The 18,973-nt window shown below is 35.7% G+C and overlaps 1 protein-coding gene across 7 annotated transcripts in view; it reads left to right on the forward strand.

Annotated features, from left to right (window-relative positions):
- Nucleotides 1-18,144, forward strand: part of ncam1a (neural cell adhesion molecule 1a) — a 297,217-nt gene extending 279,073 nt beyond the window's left edge. For 2 of the 7 annotated variants that reach the window (XM_051092302.1, XM_051092303.1), the window contains 4 exons: nucleotides 717-915; nucleotides 5,590-5,706; nucleotides 6,009-6,479; nucleotides 16,853-18,143. In XM_051092302.1, coding sequence (XP_050948259.1) covers nucleotides 717-915; nucleotides 5,590-5,706; nucleotides 6,009-6,479; nucleotides 16,853-16,976 — 911 coding nt within the window. In that variant the 3' untranslated portion in view covers nucleotides 16,977-18,143. Of the gene's footprint in view, nucleotides 1-346; nucleotides 386-716; nucleotides 916-5,589; nucleotides 5,707-6,008; nucleotides 6,480-16,852 lie in introns of all 7 variants that reach the window. The other 5 variants (XM_051092305.1, XM_051092306.1, XM_051092300.1 and 2 more) reach the window with 4 other exon arrangements.
- Nucleotides 18,145-18,973: the final 829 nt, after the last annotated feature.

Raw genomic sequence — 18,973 nt, forward strand, 5'->3', positions numbered from 1 at the left:
TATAACACTCTTCTCCATCGCTAGATTTCCATTTGATAAATTACTGCTGTCCTGATTAATAGAAAATGTACACAAACAAATAAAATTCTGCTAACTGCTTCTGGAAGGCTTGACGTTACATTTTCCTAGTTTACAAAGAGGATTTCAAAAAATACAATGAATTAAAGAATGAACATTCTGTCATCATTTACTCAAACCAGTATGACTTTCTTTATTCAAGACCAAATAAAATGTCTCTTTTTTCTGTCCATATACTGAATGTAAATGGATCCAGTGTTGTTTTGCACCTTGTTTACTTTTATTATATGGACAAACAGTTGAAACATTCCTCTTTTATGTTCCACAGAAGAAAGTAAGTCACATACGGTTATGGAACAACATAAAGGTGAGTAAATGATGACAAACATTCATTTTTGGGTGAACTATTTCTTTAAATTTAAACATAAACCAGGTTTTAAGAGTATGAGCAGTTGTTTAGTGAATTCACCCTGTGAATGTTTCTATGAGTGTGTTGGCTTTAGTCCTAACTGCCTTCAACAAACCAATCCTTTAAGCTCACTTCAACTTAAGTACAACATACAAAACTATTTAGTTATGTCATTTTTTTTTTGTTGCTAGATTGCATAGATGGCACTTTGGAAAAGCCTCACACTTTAAAGCCTGGTTTGCGATTACATCACTTTCTTCTGACTTTCTCCTCTTCCTCCTTTTCAAAGAAACCAGCTCAGGGTTGAGCACCGGAGCTATCGTGGGCATCCTCATCGTGGTCTTCATCCTGCTCCTCTTTGGTGTGGACGTCACGTGCTACTTCCTCAACAAATGCGGGCTCCTCATGTGCATTGCCGTCAACTTCTGTGGCAAGTCTGGGCCCTCTGCCAAAGGGAAGGATATTGAGGAGGGAAAAGCCGCTTTCAGGTGAGCCTGTCTTTTCCTTTCCCTCTCATCTGTGTGTGTTCTCTTGTCCGATAACGCCATCCGTCATGGCTCTCCCATCATTATCGCCACCATCAGGTCTACAGGAGGGCTCGAGGCAGGGCTGATTGTGACATATCTGAGTCTGTGAATGAGAATGATGTGAATATTGGCTCATGGCGGCAGTGTTGAGATAAGAGAGGTGCATGCTGGATCGGAATGAAAAGGCTGCCTGGTTGCATCTGTTTTAGTAGCCATTGAAAAAGCTGTGCAAATAAGACATTTTCTTTGTTTTAGCAAGCTATTATATGCAAATTTTTGTTATTTTATTGCACTGAAGGACTTAGCAATATAAACTTTTTGAGGGATGTTCCCTCAAAATAGCACCGTTTACATAACAGTGTATTCTAAATATATTTATATTTTATCATGCGAAATCTAAAAATATTTTTTACTTGAACTGACAACAGTTTTACAAAAAAAATCTAGTTTTGCATCTTTTTTTTTTTTTTTTACAAATATGATAAATATACAAATATGGTGCTAAAAACAGCTATTATCATATGTCAGAATAAAATTAACATAAAATTGTTATGAAATATAATTTGTTCTTTACTGGCCCTGCCAATAGTTACACAAATATGGTAAATATAAAAATATGGTGCTAAAAACTTCTATTATCATATGACCAAATAAAATAAACTTACATTTTTTATGAAATATAATTTTTTCTTTATTTGCCATGCCAATAGTTTCACACAAGTATGATAAATATAAAAATATGGTGCTAAAAACAGCTATTATCATATGTCAAAATAAAATTAACTTAAAATTGATTAAAATATAATTTTTTCTTTATTTGCCATGCCAATAGTTTCACACAAATAAAATAAAATAAAATAAACATACGTTTATTTATATTTTATCATCCGAAAATATAAAAATATTTTTACTTGAACTGACAACAGTTTTACTAAAAAAAAACTTTTTTTTTAACAAATATGACAAATAAAAAAAAATGGTGCTAAAAACAGCTATTATCATATGTCAGAATAAAATAAACTTAAAACTGTTATGAAATATTTTTTTTTTCCTTACTTGCCCTACCAATAATTTCACAAGTATGATAAATATAAAAATCTGGTGCTAAAAACAGCTATTATCATATGTCAAAATAAAACTTAAAATTGTTATGAAATATAATTTGTTCTTTACTTGCCCTGCCAATAGTTACACAAATATGATAAATATAAAAATATGGTGCTAAAAACTTCTGTTATCGTATACTCAAATAAATTAACTTACATTCTTTATGAAATATATTTTTTCTTTATTTGCCATGCCAATAGTTTCACACAAATATGATAAATATAAAAATATGGTGCTAAAAACAGCTATTATCATATGCCCAAATAAAATAAACTTACGTTTTTTTATGACATATAATTTTTTCTTTACTTGCCCTGCCAATAGTTTCACAAATATGATAAATATAGAAATATTCTACTAAAAACAGCTATTATAATATGTCAGAATAAAATAAACTTAAAATTGTTATGAAGTATAATTTTTTTCTTACTTGCCCTGCCAATAATTTCACAAGTTTGATAAATATAAAAATATGGTGCTAAAAACAGCTATTATCGTATGCCCAAATAAAATAAACTTACGTTTTTTTATGACATATAATTTTTTCTTTACTTGCCCTGCCAATAGTTTCACAAATATGATAAATATAGAAACATTCTACTAAAAACAGCTATTATCATATGTCAGAATAAAATAAACTTAAAATTATGAAATATAATTTTATCTTTACTTGCCCTACCAATAGTTTCACAAATATGATATATATAGAAATATTCTGCTAAAAACAGCTATTATCAAATGTCAAATTGTTATGAAATATATTTTTCTTTACTTTCCATGCCAATGGTTTTACATTAATTCTGAATAAATATTGCGTTAAACTTATTCAGCATTATATTCAAAATATATATGTATGTTGTTTGTGAAAAGTTTTTTTAAATATTTAAATAAATGTGCATTTTCCTGAAATTAATTTCTTAAAGGGTTTTTTACCTCCCCTTCTTACAGTTTTACAAAAATTATACATAAGACAATATGTCTTTTTATTTTGTTGTTGTTGTTGTTTTATTTAATGCTAATTTTCCCTTACATTTCTTACTTTAACACAGCGGAAGCTATAAATTAATATAAACATATTTTTGTTAGAAAATTAGGTAACGCTTTAGATTACAACCCGCAAAGAACTACGTAAGTAAACTGAATTTACGGTGTATGTTTCTGTAATTATAGTGTACCTATAAAGAACGTACATGTAGGTATAAGGGACCAATATGTTATATTTGGGTAATAAGGGGATAACAAACCAGATATTTAACCTGCAAAGAACTACATAAGTATACTGAATTTACGGTGTACGTTTCTGTAACTATAGTGTTCCTATTAGTACGTATGTGTAGGTATAAGAGAACAATAGGCTATGTTACGTTTTGGTAATTCGGGGGTAACAACCAGATATACAACCTGCAAAGAACTGCGCTAGTAAACTGAAGTTACAGTGTATGTTTCGTATTTATATTGTACCTACGTGTAAGTATAAGGGAACAATATGTTACGTTTGGGTAATAACGGGGTAGAAAACAGATATACAAATAATTTATAATGGATTAATTTAAAAAAAACTTAACAGGTACCTGTTCTATTAAATCGTAAGTTTGGTGTATCTATACGTAAGCTTTTTAAAATTACTGGGAAATTATACTCTTGTTCCATGTAGTTACAGGGTAATTGTGCCCTCTGCGGGTTGTAAATTAAAGTGGCGATTGTTCCCCTCTTGTTCAAGGAAGTTACAGGGTAGGTTCAATACATAAACACACAATCTGAAAATATATCTAAAAATATTTTTTTATAGTCGCTAATCCCACTTCTACCTCTAAACCTAAAGTTAACTATGACTGAACAGTTATAAAAAATATAAAAACAGGAAAGTGCAATCACAATCATTTATTTATTGCAAAAATGTCAACAGCCATACAAAAAGTAATCCAAATAACGATGCGTTTGCAGCCGCAGTCCTCTCTGGAGGAATACAGTAGGTCTGAGGTGCAGTAGGTTGAGAGCAGAATTTAAATTGTTAATCGCTGAAAATATTATCCAGATTATTGTCTTGATCCACTCCTCGAAGGCGCCCGCGCGTCATTCCAACACATCTCACCAGAAACACGGCATGTCGTAATCTGTGACGAATGCAGGCGAGAGCCAATGAACGTCCGATTTTCCTGTCGCAAAATGCACTTTAGCACGGGTTTATGGCTGTTGCTGCTGGACTCGCTGCTAGAGATGGAGATGAAGATCGCCGGACAAAGCCTTGAATTTGGTTCTGGTCCTCGCAAATCGTATGGATTCTGAAGATCTGGGTTACAGCACACAAATAAAATGGTTTAATTTGTAATTATGATGCGTGTTCGGTGTATTTTATGGTTCTATTGTTAGTCACAGCATGTTAGAGAAAACGCCTTTGTGTTCCACCACGGCAAACGAAGTTAATATTACATGAATGATTAAACGATTGCAGAAATATTATTTATTTTAAGGGTTTACCGTGTAGTCATGATAACATTATGTAGACCTATTCTTGGAAACGAGCTGGCAACAGAAATCACACAGAACAGAGTTAAATGTTATAATTTCATATTAAGTAAACGTTAAATGTTTAGATGATGTAAATATGTCAGTATTGTACATTTAATGTTTGTAAAAATGTAAATAAATGTACATTTTGTAGAACCACATTTTACGTCGCGTTGTTATACGTGTTGTACCCTGTAACTTCGTTGAACAAGAGGGGAACAGTCGCCACTTTAATTTACAACCCGCAGATGGCACACTTACCCTGTAACTACATGGAACAAGAGTATAATTTCCCAGTAATTTTAAAAAGCTTACGTATAGATACACCAAACTTACGATTTAATAGAAAAGGTACCTGTTAAGTTTTTTAAATTAATCCATTATAAATTATTTGCATATCTGTTTGCTACCCCCTTATTACCCAAACATAACCTATTGTTCCCTTATACTTACACGTAGGTACAATATAAATACGAAAAATTCACCGTAACTTTAGTTTACTTACGCAGTTCTTTGCAGGTTGTATATCTGGTTGTTACTCTCTATTACCAAAACGTAACATATTGTTCTCTTATACCTACATGTACGTTCTTTAATAGGTGCACTATAATTACAGAAACGTACACCGTAAATTCAGTATACTTATGTAGTTCTTTGCAGGTTGAATATCTGGTTTGTTATCCCCTTATTACCCAAATATAACATTTTGTTCCCTTATACCTACATGTACGTTCTTTATAGGTACACTATAATTACAGAAACATACACCGTAAATTCAGTTTACTTACGTAGTTCTTTGCGGGTTGTAATCTAAAGCGTTACCGAAAATTACACCATATGGTGCAAGACATGCCGATTATTTATAATCTTCAACCTGTTTTATTCAATGCTGCAAATTTGAACAAATCCTTTATTTATCTGTGTTAGCCAACAATGTTCACTACATGTTTGCAAGCGATATATTCACACCTCTTGTGATGTTTGTTAAACTCAGTAACTCTGGTGTGTCGCCGTTTACAGTAAGGATGAATCTAAGGAGCCCATTGTGGAGGTAAGGACTGAGGAGGAACACACACCAAACCATGAAGGAGGAGGACCCACCGAACCCAATGAAACCACCCCTCTGACCGACCCTGAGTGAGTCCCAAAAACACACACAGTCCAAAACAAAAACTCCAGTCTTTTCTTCAGGTTATTAACATCGACTTGTGTTTAACAGTCTCTATGTTGTAATTTAATAGTGTAGATACCACACACCCCCTCACTTTTTGTGATTACCTAACATGGTATGTTTTATTTTGAAATGCATGTTGGACTTACTGATGTATGTGTATGTATGTTTTGCCTTGGCCTTCCCTCCCTCCCTCCCTCCCTCTTTTTTCTTTGTGTGGATCTCCTTCTCCCCGTCTCTCCTCTCTCTCTTCCCGCTGTCCTCACAGGCACGCTGCTGACACCACAGCAACAGTAGTGGACTTGCTCCCCTCTGTAACCACTAACTCAGACCCCGGCACTGACAGTCCTGCTAGCGATAGCACCACCCTTACCTCAAGCACCGCCCCTGCGGCCGAGCCTAAAGCGGCCCCTAAAGCCACCCCCCAATCCAGCACCCCCAAACCTAGCGTCACCTCTCCTACTTCCCCACAAGCTGCTCCTGCAGCCGTGGCCCCTCTGGTGGACCTGAGCGATACGCCCTCCAACCAGACCTCAAAGCCCTTAGATGATTCAACCCCTGCAGATCTGGCCAAAGCCGACGGCCAGAGCCCGGCTGAGCCGGCCAGTGCCCCCCAAAGTAAGGACTCTCAGGTACAGGGAGGAGCCCACCAGACCACAGATAGTGACCCTGCCAAGGAAGCGCTGGGCAAGCCCTCCAGCGACTCCTCCAGCGCACCGTCCGCACCCAACCAGGACGAGTATGGCCACCTCTAGATGTTTAGTTGTGTTTGTGTCCCTGTCCTTAACCATCTCCACTTTCTCACTGTCTGTTTTCTTCGTCACCCCCCTTCCTCTTCGTATAACTCACTCAGTTTTCTTCAGAATCAGAATTTCATCAGGTTCCTCATGCATCTTCAATCTTAGCGTATTCCCTTTGGTATTCAAATGAGAGATATCTTGGTGCGCTGAGAAATCTTGTGCGGGTTTATTTGCACCTCTGTTAAAACCAGTTCAGTCGCAGCGCTTCAAAGCACACAGGCATTATAAATGTGTAAAATTGTCCTTTCGGTTTTGTTTTTCAGAGCGAGCTAATTGATTCCTCCATTATCGCTGGCAGGGCCTCACAATGATTGGTTGTCGCAAATGGCACAATTCCACAGCTGATGGTTTTAAATGATGGCTTTCAAAGCTGAAAAGGACAGTGAGAAATAAATTAGCAGCCTTAATGGTGCTATTGAAAAAAGAGCGTCTTAGAGAAGGCTAATGTATGATCGTTGTAATTACATTAACACAGCAGATGAGGTGCGGTGTCATTTATGGCCCTGTGGGTGAAATGGCCATCTTCAAATGGCTAGCTGATGTAACGAAAAAACAGCAGTAAAAAATATTTTCATTAAAGACAACTTTGGATCTGACTTGCAAATTTAATGTCTCAACCAGTGATAGAGAGGCCAGAAATCCATTCTGTACTTTTAAATATATTAAAATCGATGTTTGTAGAAGAAAACAATTCTCTAAAAGTACAAAATGAAGTTTAATTATAGAGAAAATTACTTTTATTTTTACATTTTTCATTATGCCAGATGGTCTGATTTAATAATAATCTCCCAATGAGAATCACTAGACAGGAAAATGCATCTAAACAACCATCACAGAGTTATTTTAGTTCACATGTGATGTTTAGGAGCAGATGCACTGCTATTAAAAAAATCCTGAACAAAATGTAACTGTTTTCAACGCTGATAAAAAATAATAAGAAATGTTTGCAGCATATGTGACCCTGTACCACAAAACCAGTCATAAGATTACATTTAAAAGAATAGATAAGAATAAATAAGCCATTGATGTATGGTTTGTTAGGATAGGACAATATTTGGCCGAGATACAACTATTTGAAAATCTGGCATCTGATGGTGCAAAAAAAATATTTAGAAAATCGCCTTTAAAGTTGTCCAAATTAAGTCCTTAGCAATGCATATTACTAATCAAAAAGTTTTGTTGCATTTATGGTAGGAAATGTACAAAATATCTCGATGGAACATGATCTTTACTTGCTATCCTAATGATTTTTGGCATAAAAGAAAAATCATACAGTGTATTTTTGGCTATTGCTACAAATATACATGTGCTACTTATGACTGGTTTTGTGGTCCAGGGTCACATAAAAGCATATTAAGGTGTGTATGTACACAACAAAAGTTAATTTAATTATCTGTGCAAGTAGATTCCATACAAGTCAATGCAAAGACACGAATAGACGCAAATTGGGCGATGCGATTGACGTGAACAATCAATATTCGCCTCAATCATGTCTTCGGTAATGGCTAGAAGGGATACAGCTATGGCCACCAGGGCTTATTGCACATACACACGTCAATATTGAGGCATTTTTGACACGCTGAACAACAATAATTACTGCATTTGTATTATCGTAAGGGGTAGGTTTAGGTTTGAGATAGGTTAAGACTAGGGCTGTCACAAACAAAATTTTGTTAATCGAGTAATCTGTCGATTATTCTGACGATTAAACAAGTAATCAGATATATATATACTTTTTTAGTAATAAAAATAGACCTAAGTGAACAATAGCCTTTAGCAAGTAATCATGGTTTTATTGAACAAAACTGTTCAATAATAGGCCTGGTTTCACAGACAGGGCTTAGACTAAGGCCATAGTTGAGTTAAGACATTTAAGTAATTTTTATAAACATGCCTTTAAAAAAACATTACTAGTGTGCATCTTGAGCCAAAAACAAGGCACTGATATATTTTAAGATCAGTTAGTGCAAGTTTCTTTTAGTTGAAACAGCTCAGACTTACAGTGTAGTCTGGGACTAGGCTTAAAACTTGTCTGTACTTAAACAATAGAGGTAAAGTACATTACGTATTATAACAAATGCCTGCAGAGGGTGCCAACAATGGCCTGACAATAGTTTTTATACTTTCCTGCGCGATTTAATCTGTGTTTAGTATTGACTCAACAACATTTAATTCAAAGGTACACTAAATCTTTAATATTTGTGACCGGTCATAAGGGTCAGTTTTTCAAAATTAGGATTAATGCATCATCTGAAAGATGAATAAATAAATAAGCTTTCCATTGATGTATGGTTTGTTAGGATAGGACAATATTTGGCAGAGATACAACTATTTGAATATCTGGAATCTGAGGGTGCAAAAAAATCTAAATTTTGAGAAAATCACCTTTAAATTTGTCCAAATGAAGTTCTTAGCAATGCATTTTACTAATCAAAAATTAAGTTTTTATATATGTACAGTAGGAAATTTACATAATATCTTCATGGAACATGATCTTTACTTAATATCCTAATGATTTTTGGCATAAAATAAAAATCAATAATTCTGACCCACACAATGTATTTTTGGCTATTGCTACAAATATACCCCAGCGACTTAAGACTGGTTTTGTGGTCCAGGGTCACATTTGTCCATTTCGTCATGCTACAGCCACTGTAATGCTTTTTTAAATATGTGGACATGAAAACGTGTAAACTCGCCATGAAGAGTTAGATTGACTGATTTATTTAGAATGATTTACGTTACAACAAATCTGATGCATTCCCAGATGAACGTTATAATAAACCCAAACTCACAACAACATGCAGAGATGGAGTTTGAGAAGCTCCACACATGTAAAGTACAGTTTGTATAGCAGCATTTACTGTTAATGGAGCCGCTCTAAGTACTTAACCTACACACATGTAAATAATTAAAGCGCATATATTAAACCTGGATCACATATATTTAAAGAGTTTGGTTCCAAAATGCGATAAACGCCATTTAAAAAAAAAAAATTGTATCTGGTCAGTATTGAAAAGTCCATTTTTAATTTTATGTAAAATGTGATATCCGCCATGTTGTTCTGTCATGTTTTTTCCCAAAAAAACAACGCTAGTCTCACTTCTCTGGAGAATGCGATACACCCGCTCAACCAATCACAGCGCACCATTCCACGCATTGTAAACAGTAAAGGCGGCTCTTTGAATACACCCAGCATCCTAGTTTTCCTCATCTACTTTGTACTTTGTTTGTGAACAAACACACAAAACACTGCGTGCGCCTGTGAGAAAAATATTTAGGAGCAGCTGTGCAACTGACCCGATCAGCATGTTTGTGTTTCCGCTGAGAGGAGCTTCAAAGGTTTCTATGTGTTTTTGCAACGTTAAGTAATGTATCACAGACATATCTGACGAATCCCTTCATAAACGAAGTATAGAGAGAATGTGAATAAGAGATTCATTGTGCAGTGTAGAGAGCTTCATTGATTATAATGGAACTTTGTGACAATGCGATGACCTAAGTTGAGTGACAGCGTTTAATGATTTTTAAGGAAGTTTGTAAATGAGATATTGATTTAATACAACAGTTAAATTAACAAGAAGTTAATATTAAGTTGCTTAATTTTCTGATCATTACACTATTGCCTGATTTTGCTCTATTTCGACATCAAAAATAGTTTGAAACAAGTCACAACTGAGCCGCTGCTCATCTCCATTCAAACACAGCGGTGTTTAGTTTATGAATGAACGTGCATTTTAAATGAATCTAGTGAGTCAGTGATTCAGTTGTCCATTCGTAAAGACTTGCTTTATTCCTGAATTGATCAGCTGTTCGAACCAATCAAATGAATGATATGATTCAGTAATTAAATCAGTGACTTGCTGTCACCTACTGGCAGTTTCAGTTTCATTTTTAAAGTATCTTTTCTGTTATTTAAATCATTTAGTATTTCTGTATTCAAAATGTTATATTTAAAACATTAATCTCAACATGAATTTATATATTTGATTGCACTCATGACACATCTGAGCCTCATTGAACAAATGAAAATACATCTACAAGCCACTTTTGTGTTCTTCTGTGCCATCTCTGTAGTACAAATTAATTTTTTTTAATACTTATTTTATTTGATTGTTAACCTATTCTTATTCCACTTGTTCTTATTCTGTTGTTTTAATTAGAAATCTTAAAAAGCTTTAAAAACATATATTATTAAAAAATTTGCATGAAAAATAACGTCAATAACATGTCATTACAAAGGTAAAAACAAAATCCCCCTTTAATTCACTTTAAAGAGTCAAATATCACCTTGTAATGGGAATTTATCAGATTTTTTGATTATTGATTAGAAGGTGCTCCTAATTTTTTTTAAATTTCTTTAAGTGTAGAGCCCTGATGGATTTATTGCATTTTGGGGAAAAAATAAACCTAAAGCCTAAAGATGCTATGTGAAAGTTTGAAACAGAAAATAGTGGTTTGCCACTTTCTTGGTAAAGAAAACGCATTTTTACTCAAATTAATCAAAATGGATTTATAGCGTTTTGGAACCAAACTCTTCATTTATTTAATTGAATCGTAGCGTTTGTGAGTTCTTAATAGCATTATGATTTTTTAATGGGTTTGATATGTGGAATTCGCCACTTCCAGTATTTTGCCAATTACTCGACATGGGCGAAATGCAATTGAGGATTTTTTAGAATTAAATACTCAAATAGAATTGAATAATCATTGGAGCCCTAGTTTAGATGTTAATAGAACACAATCTAATAGGTAGCCAATGTATTTTTTTTGTTACTTTCCAGCCATAGCTGTATCCCTTCCAGCCACAACCTGTGTGTCTTTTTTTTTTTTTTTTTTTTTTTTACTTTTTTTGGGCTTTTTATGCCTTTTTAATTGCAATAGGACAACAGAGAGATGACAGGAAATAGCTGGGAGGAAAGACGGGAATGTGGGATCGGCAAAGGAACCTGAGGCGGGAATTGAACTCGGGTTGCCTATGTGTCGACGCTCTAACCACAAGGCTATTGACGCCAACAACCTGTGTTTTCTTGAGCGGGAAATTCACATGATGCATTGTTGCGCAGGCCAATTAGCGAAGAGCTTATTGTCACATCTGGTTTGATGTGTAAAACATCCCACGAGTAACGTAATGCGAATATTCGCTTCGCTTTAGTATGATTTCTGAAGAATCACGTGACACTGAATTTCAGCTTTGCTATCACAGGAATAAATAGAAATAAATAGAAAACAGTTATATTGAATTGTAATAATATTTCACAACAGTATTGTTTTTATTATATTTTTATCAAATAAATGCAGCCTTGGTGAACATAGGAGACTTTCAAAAACAGCCCCCAAACTTTACTGAACTTTACCAAACATTATTATTGAAAATGAAGTGAAACATTGTAAAGACAACACAAATTAAATTAGAGTCTTGCTTAGTTGATCCAAATGGCCTCAAACAAATCTTTTGAATGTATTCCAAAAATTCTCTGCCATAAACTTTTGCAAACTTTAGCAAAACCAGCCAGGATTTGTTCTCCATCTGACAAAAGATTTGAATGGATTTGGTCCACGGCTCTGAATCCTAAATGTGCCAGAAACGCCGGAATGGCAATAGTTACAATTGTTTTATGGCACATTATTATTGTACTAAACTATGTTGTTGTGAAACTAGTGAAAATTTCAGCTAGAATGTACAAAATATACATAAATTAAATAACCCTGCTCCTTACTTGCTGGAGCCATGCTGAGAGCACCAGAGCAGTGCCTCTGAATAGCATGGTTTCATTCATTCAAGGGCGCATATTATAAAATTAAACGAACATTTCACATCTGACAGATTCAGTCCTGCTAGCTTTGTGAAGCTGCCTAATGGAGCCAAAAGTAGTGGCGTCTCCAGACTCGCGTGAATCAGCCTCCTCAGTAGCGCACGCTCTCTCGCTCTGTTGCGAAGTACAGAGAAAATCGTCTGTTAAACAGTCAGCCAAGACTTCCAGCAGGGAATTAGCGGGAGCATGGCGTTTGTTAAATATTTACCAGAGACTTTGTTTTCCCCACTTCCATTTGTGCTCTGTAGTTTGCGCTTTCTATGTACGGCCCAGTCAACGCATGTCAGGCTTGTTCTCTCTCTCTCTCAGTTCAGCTCAGTTGTCTAATTTGAACAGGAACACTCCAGGGAAGTTGCCTCTCATTGGTTGCCACCTGAGCTTATTGGCTCTGTCTGTAGATTTTCGGCTACCTGAGTGACTTTCCTGGTCTTCACAAAGCCTGCAGAATATCAATGGAACTCTGCCATCTTTAGACTCTCAAGACGCCTAAAGTCAGAGTTTTTCCTTCTTCAAGAATGAGAGTTTGCACTTTTAAAGACATCTCGCCAAGGATGCGACTGACAAATGACAGAAGCTTTTCTTGCGGTGAAGGAATAATGATGCTTTGTGTCTGCCGCAGTTGTTTGGCAGGACTCAGCACACTTGGCCGCTCTTCATACGAGCCCAGAATGTGATCAGATAGCTTTATTGTGATGAGCGATGAGGGACAGACAGCTCAGACCTCGGACACCGACAAAGCAGCTTGTTCTTGTGTCGTACCGCTGAGATCGTGTAGATCGTAACACGAGACGCCCTCACTCCCCTACGCCCATTCTTTTCTCTACAAAGCCTCTCTGTGGCCCTGCCGTATGCAAGAGCGCTCGACACCGCCGCCGGTGGTCCTGCGTAATGGCGTAGAAGGCGTTGCTGTCTGGGCATGTTTGATGAATATAATGAACAGTCATTCACAGCTGATATCAGCCTGGCAGCCGGGCAAGTGTGCTAAAAATAGGACGGAAGGGAACGTGTTAGAAATGCGACAGGGACCGTCCCTCTCGATTCCCTGCCAGCAAAGCTCATCTTTAATTTTCGTGGTTCATTATGCATTTATGAATGATTTGGCACACCAGTACAGTCAATTCCATTACAGGAATTATCAGCAGTCGCAAAGAATCAGCCTACTGCGAAATAATTTAAGTAAACTTCCTTTTTTCGAGGCCCACTATGTGCTCTGTCAGCTCCCTTGAGAACAAACATCTATGTGCCTGTAAAATATTCAGTAATAGGCAGTTTGCGGCGGATGATTTTCATTTATTTATGATTTATTATTTATTATTATGCTTTTTGCTGCAGCCTGACCCCAAGAGACAAGAGCTCTGTGTATCAACAAACTATTACACAGGCAATAAGCGCAGAGGGAGAAGTTAACATTTATGTAGTTTTATGAGGATTGTGTCTGCAGCTGAGTCTACGCTGCACCAATGCCATGGATTTACTGTTCACAGCAAGCTTTATCTTGAATATTATGAATTATATAAATCATACCTGCATGCACTGTTCCTCTGTCCTCATACATGCTCATGCTCATGAATAATCTTTGATGTTAGCATAAGATAACCAAACAGATCCTGTTAGCTGTGAAATTGATTGGCTACACTGTAGTCTGTTGCTCAAAACTTAAAGGGACAGTTCACCTGAAAATGAAAATGCTTCCTCATGTTATTTCAAACCTATCTTACTCTATTTCTTTTGTGGAAATAAATGTACTGACTACTCTTTCTATATGGTTATAATGGAAAAAAGCATGATAAAAGTAACACTGAAAACATCAAAAATTTGGAAATTTTCAAATATAAAGATAATATCTTTATTAACAAACTGCATGTTTGAAGTCTAAACAAGTACATTCTCGCCTAAAAAACTACATTCCGTGACACAAAAACAGTATTCTTTTTAAAATAGTGGACTCGCTGTAAGAAATACTGCAAGCTGATATGGTGAAACGGTTGGAGTTCTGATATCACTAGAATATCGCACTCTTCTCAGTTAATCAGATTCGAGGACCATTCAAGATGGTCGAATGGCATTAAAGCCGTTAGTAATGTTACAAAATATTTTCAAATACATGTTGTTCTTTTGAACTTTCTACTTATTAAAGAATCTTGAAAAAATGTTATGGTTTTCACAAAAATATTTCAACAATGATAATAATTAGAAATGTTCCTTTAGCATCAATTCAACATATTATATAAAAAAAATTATAGGATCATGGACAGTAAAGACTGGAGTAATGGCTGCTGAATATTCAGCTTTGCCATCACATAAATAAATTGCATTTTCAAATATATTAAAATAGAAAACACATATTTTAAATTGTAATAAATCTGTTCACATTACAGTTTAACTATATTTTTAATCAAATAAATTCTTTGTCTGCGATAAAATATGACTCAAATCATACTCTTGCAAATTAAGACTTTGTTGCTTCCAGTGTTAATTTCGTTGACGAATAATCTTCGGCATATTTTTCATCAACAACATTTTTTGCAGTTGAAAACGAGATGATAACAAAACAGAAGCTCGTTTTGAATGACCAAATCTATGATGGAAATCTATTGACATTTTCAACATTATGTTTCAATAATACATTGAATAAAAACGAGGCGAAAATGTTAGGGAGAGACGATTTGGGAAGAGATTCATTCAGAACGAATCTGCTGCGTGGTTAGGAGGTTAGATGTGTACATTTGAACTGTATCACAGCCTACTGATCTATCCGGCGGGACATAAGCTAGCATACACTTGCTGCACGTCTCATAAAAATAAGAGAAGAGCAGATAATATGGATAAATTTGACAACGCAAAAGAGAACTTAATTTGGACCGGGTTTCTGAAGCAGCGCCTCTCACACAGCACACAATGAATGTGTGGATCTTTTGCATCTCATGAATGTAGAAATACACACAAAATTATGTTGAATTGTTCTTTTTTGACGAGTATTCACGTAAACCAAAGACTTTATATATAGAAAGACTGTGCACTCCTATTAGTTAAGAATGGGAGAAAGTGCAATGCCTAATATGGCAAACAAGCCCCGCCTTCTAAATGAAAGAGCCAGTTGTTGATTAGTAAAGTCATCGCGTCACTGCAGCTGCTGTTAGAAGCTCCCAAAAACAAGCTTTTTTAACAGTATTTAAACATAAGAAACAAGCTTTATGAGACTGTTGTTGTCAAATTTAATTGGTGTTTTCAAATATGAAATTTAATCGTTAGCTTAGTGAACCGTTTTGGAGAATTTGATGTTTCCCCAATTTAAAGAGATAGTAGCTGCATTTGCATTCGGTTTGGCCGCTGAGTGAAATTGCTTGTATGATAAACTTTTGTGACGACACAACAGATTTGTCAACTGTCCCGAGCATGTATCATGCTGGCCCCGGGCCATCGGGCACTCCTTATTGTCGAGCCATGTTGTCTTAAAGGGACTTTACGTAAACACGCTCGGTTACCTCTTATGAGCGCAAACAGTTGGGAGAATATCAAGTGTGTATCAGTACATTGTATCCGTGCGTTCGGTTTTAAAGAGACAGCAGTCTAATTTAGTCTGTGGCATTGATGTTAATCAAGCGAAAAAGTAAGACAGAAAACTCACTGCTCTTGACTGAATTAATTAAGTTGCCCTAAAAAGATTAATCTAAATAAATATGTCTGCTTGAAAGAATGAAGAATGCGGTTAACAAGTTGCATAACAAGAATGTATGATTAGCCTATATAACCAGTGGTATTTCATTGAAAAGAAGACTATGTTCTTATTCCTTTATGAGAAGTGGTTTCATTTCATTTTAATATAAAGGCACGTTGCATGTCACAGCAGTTAAATCTGTGTCTATCATGATAAAACCTTCATATCAAACCTGTACAATGATTTTGGTCATTTTAGAGAAATGCTTAATAAATGCATTACACTCTAACTAAACCCATACGATTTTAGCCGACTAAATTTACTATGGATTCATCTGATGAAAATCAAAATAATATTTAGTCAACTATTCAGATGATTAAAACTAAATACCATTTAATCAAAAAACTATGACTAAGACTAAATCAAATTTGCTGTCAAAATTAACACTGGTTGCTTCCTTCATAAACGTACCAAAAGAAACCTAAGGCTGATGTCACACAGTGCTACCGTATGAAGACTTTGACTCGTGAACCACGTTTTGTGATCATTTTATAGTGTTTCTAAGTCATTTGTGGAGCATTGAGCACCAGTCTTCATTCGCTTTCATTATATTGAAAAGAATGCCTAGCATATCCTTCAGTTTCGTCAAAAAATCTTTTGTGTTCCACTGAAAAAAGAAAGAAACTCATAGGTTTGAAAGAACACGAGGGTGAATAAATCACGACAGAACAGTCATTTTTGGGTGAGCCGATCCTTGGAAATAGTATAAAGAGGGGAAGCTCTCGAACAGAGGACTGAAAGACACTTCTGACAAACTTCTCTTTTCTCTTTCCACCAGTGGTAAAATCATTGTAGATGACAAAAGTAAAGCGCTGGAGACGGAGGCAAACAAAACCCCGGCGGAGGTGAAGACAGTCCCCAATGAAGCCCCCCAAACGAACGGCAACGAGAGCAAAGCATGATCCGAAATCGGCGAGCGCACGACAGTCGCAGACAGACAGCACCACACCACCACCACCATCACATCTCAAATACAAGGGTTTCTTTCTTCAGTGTCTTTGAGTTTGCAGAACAAAACACGTCTGTAGATGTATAGAGCGCCTAAAGTGCTCACACATGCCTTTTATTTTGTACTTTTCGATTGTTTTTACTATTGAAATGTTTTCTTTGATCAACGCAAGAAGGAAAGATTCTTTACCTCTAGCGCAGTCTCCTTGACCTCTGTAAGATCAGTGTCTTTCGAGAAAATTCAGTATGAGATTTCACCTTCACACAATCAACCCACAGTGCTGCGTTAAGTCCCGTTTAATTACATGCAGTATTGCCATTGTTATTGTCTGCCACATATTAATTTTCAAGGAACATTTTTGATGTTTTATGTGTTTAAATGTACAAAAGCAACCGCCTTTTATTTTATTTTCACATTGTTTTTTAGAGCTAGCGATAGATTTGTAGCATGCTTGCTTTGCAGAATTATTTTTCTATACGTCCTCTTTTTTGTTTTATCCAAGAAATTTATTCTGATGTCCCTCTAGCAAACCCGACACAAACGATTACGCAGGGTAGAGGTCTGAACTAGCGTTTAAGGTTATACTGTACAAATCACCACTACTACCTTTTCTTATTTTGTATGTTCTTTCATATTACAACACATCCTATTTTCACTGAACCTCAGAGTTTCTTCTTTACTTTAGGTTTTAAATGAAAGATGGAGAGTCAAAGAGGTCTCCCATCCCGCAAGTCATTTTAAAAAAACATTAGGAACAACCTGGAGCTCTTAGATATGGATCAAACGGCTGCTTGAGAGAATACAGTACAATACAGTGCTGCGTTACATGCGGATACATCTGTTACTCATGTGCGTAACGCTTGCGGGACGTCCTATATGATGTCTGCCTGTTGCTCCCATAGTACACTGTAAAACGTTTTTACCAGTTTCAACTTAAAAACTTAAGTTTAGCAGCCGCCTTAAAATTTTAAGGTAAATCAACTTAAAAGTACAAGTCATTTTAACTCATTTTATGGTAATGAGTTAAAATGATTTGTAGTTTTAAGTAGATTTATCTTAACATTTTAAAGGAGAAGTTTACTTCCAGAACAAAAATTTACAGATAATGTGCTCACCCCCTTGTCATCCAAGATGTTAATGTCTGTCTTTCTTCAGCCGTAAAGAAATTGTTTTTTGAGGGAAACATTTCAGGATTTTTCTCCATATAATGGAGTGCTATGGTGCCCCGATTTTGAACTTCCAAAATGCAGTTTAAATGCGGTTGTAAACGATCCCAAATGAGGAACGAGGATCCTCAAACGTTCGTCTTGTCTTGCTCTCCCTGAACTCTGTGTATTCTGGCTCAAGACAGTTAGGGTGTGTCAAAAAACTCAATCATATTTTCTCCCTCAACTTCAAAAATCATTTCAAAATCATCCTACATTGCTACAGAAGTACGGACACAGTCTATGCAAAGTGAACCAGAAGGTAAAACAGCGATATAAGACCATTTTGAAGTTGAGGGAGAACATGACATGGGAGTTTTTTGACATACCCAAACTGTCTTGAGTTCAGGGAGAGCAAGACAAGATGGGCGTTTGACATAAAAAAGTATATAAATTGTATCATTTTTATGAAAATGAACGATCGTTTCGTTAGATAAGACCCTTCTTCTTGGCTGGGATCATTTGAAGCCGCATTTAAACTGCATTTTGGAAGTTCAAAATTGGGGCACCATAGCACTCCATTATATGGAGAAAAATCCTGAAATGTTTCCCTCAAAAAACATAATTTCTTTATGGCTGAAGAAAGAAGGACATGAACATCTTAGATGACAAGGAGTGAGTACATTATCTGTCAATTTTGTTCTGGAAGTGGACATTTTTAAGTTTTTAAGTTGAAATTGGTGAAAACTTTTTACAGTGTATTGAACGTTGCATTAAAATAAAATCGTGCCCCTTTGATACTGAC

The sequence above is a fragment of the Labeo rohita genome, chromosome 21 (genome assembly GCF_022985175.1).
Source record: "Labeo rohita strain BAU-BD-2019 chromosome 21, IGBB_LRoh.1.0, whole genome shotgun sequence".
Classification (NCBI taxonomy): Eukaryota; Metazoa; Chordata; class Actinopteri; order Cypriniformes; family Cyprinidae; genus Labeo; species Labeo rohita.